We start from the raw sequence: 9,119 nt of genomic DNA, 5'->3' as shown, positions 1-9,119 counted from the left end.
CAGACCAAGGGGACACTGAATGGTTTAATATCAGGAAAGGTGTGCGACAGGGTTGTATTCTTTCACCATACTTATTCAATCTGTATACTGAGGAAATAATTTGAGATTATATGAAGGAATAACATGGCATCAGGATTGGAAGAAGACTTATTAACAACCTGTATTATGCAGATGATACAACCTTGCTTGCTTAAAGTAAAGAGGACTTAAGATACGTACTACACCTCAATATAAAAGCAAAAATCCTCACAACTGGACCAATAAATACAGCAAAATAAATGGAGAAAAAAATTGAAGTTTTCAAAGACTTTATTTTTCTAGGACCAACCATGAATGCTCAGGGAAGCAGCAGTCAAGAAACTGACATATTGCATTGGGCAAATCTGCTTCACAAGACCTTTTTTCAAGTGTTGAAAAGCAAAGATGTCAGTTTGAGGACTAAGGTGTGCCTAACCAAAGCCAAGGTATTTTCAACAGCCTCAGATGCATGTGAAAGTTGGATCATAAATAAGGAAAACCAGAGAAGAATTGATGTATTTGAATCATGGTATTGGAGGATAATATGAAAAGTACCATGGGCTGCCATAGAACAAACAAATCAGTCTTGTTAGAAGTACAGCCAGAATGCTCCTTAGAAGCCAGGGTGGTGAAACTATGTCTCTCATACTTCAGACATATTATCAGGAAGGACCAGCCCATGAAGAAGGACATCATGCCTGGTAAAGTGGAGGGTCATTATAAAAGAGGGATACCTCCAATGAGATAGAATGGCACAATGGCAGCAGTAATGAACTCAAACATAGCAACAATTGTGAGATTGGCACAGGACCGGACACTGTTTCATTGTGTTGTGTATAAGGTCATTATGAGTTGGTACCAACTCTATAGCACCTAACAACAACAGGCTAGAATGGATGGTTTCAGTGATCACAGCATAGCCTTTCAAAATCAGAAGACTCCTGTTATTTGGAATGTGGAGAACTGTACAGTGGGGTGAGAGGTTGGATACTAAGGGGCATGGAAGCTGTGCATGGAGAAGAACAGTAGAGAGAAAACACTAATTAGATACAGACAGTAAAAATGAGGGAGACCCTCAATGAGACAGATTGATATAGTGGAAGCAACATGAGGCTGAAGCGTAGCAGCAGTTGTGAGGATGGCAGTGTTTCATTCTGTTGTGCACAGAGTTGCTATGAATTAGAACTGATTGATGGCACTTAACAACAGGATCCCTCTTATGTGGGTCACACTCAGGTGTCTATATCAGAGACTCTTGATCAAGAGGGGCAGGCCCAAGGTCTAGATGCCCAGGAGGAGTTGAGAAGACCAGCATCAGGCAAAACTATGACTCAGAGCAGAAGGCCCAGGATGAGGTGACAAGCAGGCACTTGGGTACCACTTCAGGATCTTAAGCTTACGTAGGACCGTGTAGGCCATTTCCAGATGCCACTGAGGAGTGAGGAAGGTACTCTAGGTGGCAGTCAAGCGGACTCTGGATGATCCTGGGACTGAGCTGGCTGAGAAAGAGCCCGTGGGAGGAAGCCAGCTGATCACCCAGAGCTCCAGCTTCTGGGGATGGAATGACATAACCAGAAGCTTGGGGGATGGGCCTAGGAACCCTGGTGACACAATGATTAAGTGTTCTGGTTGCTAACCAGAAGGTCTGTGGATCAACCCACAAGCTGCTCCATGGGAGAAAGATGATTTACAGCCTTGAAAATCTTATGGGCAGTTCTGCTTTATTCTATAGGGTCACTATGAGTCAGAATGGCCAGGCCCCAAAGCAACAGGTTTGGTCCTTTGATATATACATATATACATGCATTTTAGTTGAAGGGGCTGCTGTCATGGGGCAGTGCTGGCATTAAGGGCAGAACTAGGGGCAGGGACTGATTTCCAGAGGACAGGGTACCACCTCCTATGGCACTCTCATTAAACAGGGGGCATGGCCTGACTCTGGTGGCTTTTACACCTCTGGGGTGAGGCTGGAGCATGGCCTGACACCCTGGCTGTGGTCCAGCTCTGGGGCCACCCAACCACAGACAGAGGGTCTTGTCTTCCGGGCCTCCTTCGTGCTTTCCAGAGGCTAGGGTTGACAGGAGTAGAAGTCTTCAAGACCAGAAAGAGGGGGTGACAGGGGATGTGAGTGCTCTTCCCCCTCTGGGAAGTCAGTCTCTACAGGGACCACACCCAGTCTCTATCAGGGAAGGTGACAAAAGGCCAAAAGACTTTCAGGAAGGAGCAGGAACTGCAGAGGCCTTAGGAAATGTCCCCCTGGTGCACACTTCCAGCTGCCATCACCACAAGTCAGTGGCTTGTGCCTCTTTGGCCTCAAGGACTTTAAGTCTGCAAGGGCCTGACAGAACAGGAAATGCTGTCAGCTCTTTCCACTGACGAGGCCTTTGAAGAATTTTGTCTCTCGGGCTTCCCGCCCACTCAGGCCCTCAGCTGCTCAGTTTGGGCCTTTCCAAGCTATCTTCAAACCACTACCTCATGTGAGCAATATAGCAACCTCAGGGGCACAAATGACTCTACCCATTTTTCAGAAGAGAAAGCTGAGGCTCCAAGAAGACTTCTATAAATTAAATGGCTAGCTCAAGGAGTTATTGGGGTGCAAGCAGAGTTGGAACTTGAACTTAGGTCTTTTTACACCATGTCTTTTCCATTAGGTGATCCCAGAGAGTCTGCTCAGTAAGACTGAGAAACCATCCTATGAGTCAAGATAATAACAAATGGGTATCAAGCACTTACTAAGTTCCAGGATTCATATTACAGATAAAAAATCATGGGAGAGAAATGCAACTATCCTTGTTTTAGGGGTGTGGAAACTGAGGTACAGAGAGGGGAGTGATTTGCTCTGGGTCACAAAGCTAGACAAACAACATGCAAGGACTCCAAAGATTGGATTCAGGTAAGCAGGAGGAGAGGAGAAGGCAGCCAGGAGAAGGAGGTGGCAGGAACAAGGGGAGCAGTTGCCTGGTGTCCTTGGGACAATGGCTGCCTGGCGTGACTGGAGAGGAAGTCTTTGGGAGCTGGGCAGTTAGAGAAGCTTCCAATACCAGGCTGAGGGGCCAGGCCAGGCAGGGCGGAGGAGGGTGGAGAGTGGAGGGTTTCCAGCCTATTCTCAGGTGACCCAATAGGAAGCCTGAATCGGGAGTACGGGGATGGAGAAAGGAGACGCTAGAATATAAGCCCTAGGTCCCTGGGGGCACCTTTCCCTCCCATCCGGACATAGAGGGCCTTGTGCTGGCCGAGGAGCAAGAGTGACTTCATAGGTCCCACAGACAAAGGAAGGGGCCTGGCCAAAAAGGCCGCTGTTCTCTGAGCTCCCCGGGGGCCGCTGTCCTCTGCAAGATGCGGAGCACACACTACTGCTCCCTTAGTCTCTCTCCAGGCAGAGCTTCTCAATTAGGGCTTTTTTTTCCCCATGGGACATTTGGCAATAACTGGAGATTCTTTTTCAAAAAGGCGAAACCATCAGAAGAGCATCCCCACAAGCTCCTAGCAGTATTCCAACTGCTTGGGTGCCCATGACTCTGCCTCCCTGCGCTCCTGGCCGAGCTGGACCTCCAGCCATGCCACGGATCCCACCCCAGGGCCATCATTGCAGCCATTCTCTCTCCTTCATCCTCCGTTCTGCCTTCTCTACAGAAAATTTCCCATCAGCCCAGAAATAGGCTGTTATTTCTTTAGTCTTAAAAAACAGCTGCTGCCACATTTTCTCTCCTGCCCTTAAGCAAAACTTCATGAAAGCATTGTCTCCACTTCCTTTCCTCTCCTTCTTGGAGGAACTCCAATTAGGCTTCCCACCCCATCACGTCACCAAAACAGCTCTTGTCAAGGTCACAAGGACTCCTGTGTTGCTGAGCCTGGAGAATGGTCAGTTCTCGGTTCTCCTGCACTAGGTTTAGTAGCCTTTAACATCACTGATCACTCCTGGAAACACTTTGGCTTACTGGGTTCTAGGACATGCACAGCTTTCCTCCTACCTCTTGCCCTGCTCTTTCTTGCTCTTCTTAACTGAGTCCTCCTCCCATCCCTGACTTTTAAAAATGCCCTGGGGTTCCAAGTTTTGGGGCAACCCTCCTCTTTTCTATTTACTCTCACTCTGTGGGTAATCTCATCCAGACTCATTAAATGCCATCCATTTGCTAACTAATGACGCTGGCTGTGACCTCTCTCTACTCCAGATTAGTAATTTGAACTACTTTCTCAACACGGGCACTTAGGAATCTAATAAATAGCTAGAACAATTCTCACAGGTTTAAAAGTGAACTCTTGACCTCGCCCCAAAAACACGCTCCTCCCAGCCTTTCCCATTTTGGTGAATGGCAACTCCATCCTTCCATCTGCCTTCATGAACCTCATAGTCACCTTTGGCTCCTTTCTTTCTCTCACACTTGAAATTCAGACTGTTAGCAAATCCTACTTGGCTCTACCTTCAGAATATACAAGGGGGCTTCAAAAAGTTTGTGCAAAAAATGGAATGAAAAGATAATAGAAAATTTCCATGAGCTTTCTGAAGCCCCCTCATATACTAATCGATGGCAACAGTAGTGAGTTTGGCCCAGGATCGGGCAGTGTTTCGTTTTGATGTGCATAAGGTCGCTATGAGTCAGTGCCGACTCGATGGCACCTAACAATGACAACATATACTACATTCCACCATTTCTTACTACCTCCACTGCTACCAGTGCTGGTTCAAGCTACTATCATCTCTCATCCAGATTATAACTGTTGTCTTCTAGCCTGGTATCCCTGCCTCCATCCTTGGCCTCCTTACAGTCTGTTCTCAACCGTTTAAAACCTTAAGTTATCTCATGTCACTCCACTGCCCCCAACTCACTCAGCACAAACATCAACATTCTCACACTGGTCTACAGGCTCTCATGAGTTTCCTCTATTATTATTATTATTAAGGATAGGAGGGCTACCTTCCTGATCATCACACCCCCTTCTCCTCTTCACTCACTCCATTGTGGCCACAGTGGTCAGGCCTCCTTTCTGTTCCTTGAACATGTCAGGCATGTGCCTACCTCAGAGCCTTTACCCTGACAAGAATGCTCCTCCCTCAGATACCCACATGGCTCACTCTCCTTGCTTCAATCTCAGTGAGATCTTCTATCTGAATGCTCTAGCTCAACATCCTCTAAGCTCCTTCTCTAGCCTTTATTATCTAAGGAACTATTCACTCTTCTCTCTCATGTCCTAAGATGCATGATCCATGAGTTGATTTTTGTCTGTTTTGCTCACTGCTGTCTTAGAACAGTGCCTGGCAGGGGGCAGGTGCTTGCTATATTTTGTACGTATATAGGATGAATGAATGAACGAACCACCAGGGACTCCATCTCTTCATCTGGAGAACATACATGCTAATGGGACCAACCCATGAGGTTTTCATGTGGGTTTACTGTCCTGGAACACAGTAGGTATACAACAAAGGACTATTCTCACCTTTCTGCCTCACTCCTGTGCTGTGTTTGGGAAGAGGGCTGAGATAGGTTGAAACACGCCCCACCTGGCTCCAGCCTGTGGTAATCCTCTCTTCCTGGGCCTTACCTGGGTGGATGTCTTGAAACAGGGACTTCCAGATGGTGTACTGCAGGGGACCTGTGTACTTGGAGGTCGGAAAGTCTTCGTATGTCAGGTTGGTCTCATGGATCTTCCCTTTGAGCCTGGAAGGAAAGCAGGCAAGCAGGCTGCATTAGGGGCTGGATTCCTGCCTCCAGACTAGTGTGGGACCCATGCAGCCAGCTTCAGGGCAGTTGATTTAAGGTGATGTCAGCCAGACCAGAGTCAACTGATTATGCCACTTCCTACAAGTCTCAATTTCTTCACTGAGTATGTGATGTTAGCTGTCAGCATTGATCATTACCCATCAAAATACCAAACCTACTGGCATCAAGTCAATTTTGACTCATTGGCAACCCTAGAGGACAGAGCAGAACTGCTCCATAGCATTTCCAAGGCTGATGGAGGCAGACTGCCCTGTCTTTCTCCTTTGGGGCAGCTGATGGACTGGACCTGCTGACCTTTGGGTTGGCAGCCAAGCACTTTAGCCACTGCATCACCAGGACTTATCAACAAACCAAGAATGAAGTATTATTACTAAGGACAGCTGTGAAAGTAGAGAGATGGATTTTAGTCCTCTCTCTACCAAATCTGCTGCACAAGACCTTTTTAAAGTGTTGAAGAGCAAAGATGGCAGCTAGAGGACTAAGGTGCACCTGACCCAAACCATGGTATTTTCAATAACCTCATATGCATGCGAAAGCTGGACAGTGCACTAATAAGGAAGACCACAGAAGAATTGATGCTTTTGAGTTACGGTGTTGGAGGAGAATATTGAACGTGCCATGGGCTGCCAAAAGAACCAACAGATTCATTTCGGAAGAAGTGCAGCCAGGGTGCTCCTTGGAGGTCAAGATGGCCAAACTTCGTCTCTCATACTTCAGACATTGTCAGGAGGGACCAGTCACTGGAGAAGGATATCATGTTTGGTAAGGTGGAGGGTCAGAGAAAAAGAGGAAAACCCCCAATGAGATGGATTGGCCAAGTGACAGCATCGATGGACTCAAGCGTGGCAATAGTAGTGAGTTTGGCCCAGGATCAGGCAGTGTTTGGTTCTGCTGTGCATGGGGTCTCTATGAGTCGGTATTGACTCAATGGCACCTAACGACAACTACCATTAACTAGATGAGCAGTCCTGGCCCATTGATATAGCATCTATGAACCTCAGAGTCTACATGTGTGAAATAGAGATGACAGTGGTACCTATGTCTAAGGAGAGCTTGATGCATGTACCCATCAAGTCGATTCCGACTCAAGGTGACCCCGTGCACGTCAGAATAAATTATGTTCCATAAGGAGCTCTGGTAGTGTAGTGGTTACGAACCGGGCTGTGAACCTTAAGGTCAGCGGTTCGAAACTACCAGCCGCTCCGCAGGAGAAAGATGAGGCTTTCTACTCCTGTAAAGATTTACACCCTAGGAAACCCTGTACAGGGTCGCTATGGGTAGGAACCGACTCGACGGCACTTAACAACAACAACATAGGGCTTTTAGGGACTGATTCCTTGGCAGTAGATCACCAGAACTTTTTTGGGAGGTATCTAGGGATAGACTTACTGCCAACCTTTCCATTAGCAGTTCAGTGGGTTACCTTCTGCACTATCCAGAGGGCTGGAAGAACTATAATAATGTAAAGCATTTATTTAATAATATATTATTTACTAGAAATAACATAAATAAGAATATGTTGTTGTTAAATGTCATTGAGTTGGTTCTAACTCATGATGAACCTGCATAGGGTTTCCAAGACTGTAAATCTTTTGTGAGAGTAGAAAGCCTCATTTTTCTCTCATGGAGCAGCTGGTGGATTTGAATTGTCAACCTTGTGGTTTGCTTATTCTACAGAGCCACTGCACTCCTTAATATATAATATGTTGTTATTGTTGTTAAGTGCCAAGTCAGTTACCTTGTGTGGGGTTTCCAAGGAGTGGCTGATAAGTTTGAACCACCAACCTTGTGGTTCAGACCAACTTTGCATTCCAGCACTTTATCCTAAAGCACCACACCAAGACTCCAATGTATAGCATTGTTGTTAAGGTCCATGGAGTCGGTTCCAACCCATAGTGACCCTGCACAGGGTTTCTGAGGCTGTAAATCTTTACGGGAGCAGAACGCTTCATCTTTCTCCCATGGAACTGCTGGTAGTTTCAAACTGCTGACCTGGAGGTTGGCAGCCCGACTTGTAACCACTACACTACCAGAGCTCCTTAATATGTAGCATAAGTAATACAATATATTTAATATAAGAGATGTATAGTATAAATAGCATAACAATTATAACATAAATAATAGGATTATAAATGTTATGCATTATGTTTATATAAAACATAATATATGTATAAAGAACATAATCTGTTATATATATATAATATATAAAAAACTTATGTATAAAGAACATATATTATGTTTTGATAATATATGTATAAAAACCATATAGTATGTTTTGTGTAACATATGTATAAAGAACCCTAGTAGTGCAGTGGTTAAAGCAGCTGGCTTTTTAAAGGATGGTGATTTGAATTCAGCACCCACTCTTTAGGAGACAGATGTGGCAGTATGCTTTCATAAAGAGTACAGCCTTAGAAACCCTTTGGGTCAGTTCTATAGGGCTGCTATCAGTTGGAATGAACTCGAAGGCACTGAAATATACATATGGTCGGTGGTTGTGTGCTGTGGAGTAGTTCTGACTCATAGTGACCCCGTATAGGATTTCTGAGGCTGTTAACCTTTAAGGGAGCAGAAAGCCTTGTCTTTCTCATGAGCAGTGGCTGGTAGATTCGAACTGCTGATTTTGAGGTTAGCATCCCACATGGTAACCCACTACACCACTACTGTTAAGTGCTATCAAGGCTGTTCTGACTTATAACGACCCTGTATAGGGTTTCTGAGCCACCAACCTTGAGATTCAAATGACCTTGCAGTACAGTGCATTCTCCTGCATTACCACACAGAACTCCATTACACTACGAGTGCCCTTGAAATATACAAATAATGTACAATAGTATAAAGAAACGCTTTAGCTTAGGCTCTGACACAGCACATGCCCATAAATGTTTGATGAAGGTTTGAATGAATGACGCCTCTGCTTACCTCCATTTGCCTCCACGAGTACTACCCTGTACTGCTGGGGGCGGGGTTGTCTGCTGAGGAAGATCCGGGCAAGTGGGGGCACTTACCGCTCGGACAGTGACGCCACCCCAGCTAAGAAGGTGTGCCGGTCAGTTTCAGCCAGCCGCTCTTGCAGGATCTGCGCCCCCTCCTGCACTTTGCGCAGCTGCTGGCTGTAGCGCTGGACTTTCTGCTCAATGTCAGTCAGCGTGCGGGCCGTATCTGCCTCCAGCTCCTCCAGCATGGCCTTCTGCCGCTCACGCAGCAGCCGGTGCAACCTCTCGAAGGCCTCACCGATGGTGGTCCGCAGGCTCTTGGTGGAAGACTGTGGGGGACAGTCATCAGGGGTTAGGGGAGGGGACGTGGGTGGGGGCCGCTCTGGGTGAGAGGCCGGAAGAGAGAACCCTGACAGGAAGAGAGAAAGGTGTGGGAAAGGGCATG

At 46.4% G+C, this 9,119-nt stretch overlaps 1 protein-coding gene across 1 annotated transcript in view; it reads right to left on the bottom strand.

The window, feature by feature from the left end:
* The window catches only part of TRIM62 (tripartite motif containing 62), a 30,870-nt gene that overhangs the window by 3,533 nt on the left and 18,218 nt on the right, over positions 1-9,119 (bottom strand). Inside the window, exons 3-4 of the mRNA XM_006862132.1 lie at positions 8,747-9,003; positions 5,560-5,675 (exon numbers count right to left, since the gene is read on the bottom strand). Coding sequence (XP_006862194.1) covers positions 5,560-5,675; positions 8,747-9,003 — 373 coding nt within the window. The remainder of the gene's footprint in view (positions 1-5,559; positions 5,676-8,746; positions 9,004-9,119) is intronic.

Source organism: Chrysochloris asiatica, unplaced genomic scaffold (assembly GCF_000296735.1).
Source record: "Chrysochloris asiatica unplaced genomic scaffold, ChrAsi1.0 scaffold00047, whole genome shotgun sequence".
Taxonomy (NCBI): Eukaryota; Metazoa; Chordata; class Mammalia; order Afrosoricida; family Chrysochloridae; genus Chrysochloris; species Chrysochloris asiatica.
The sequence above is the reverse complement of the archived record's forward strand: the minus strand, read 5'-3'. Positions and strand labels throughout refer to the sequence as shown.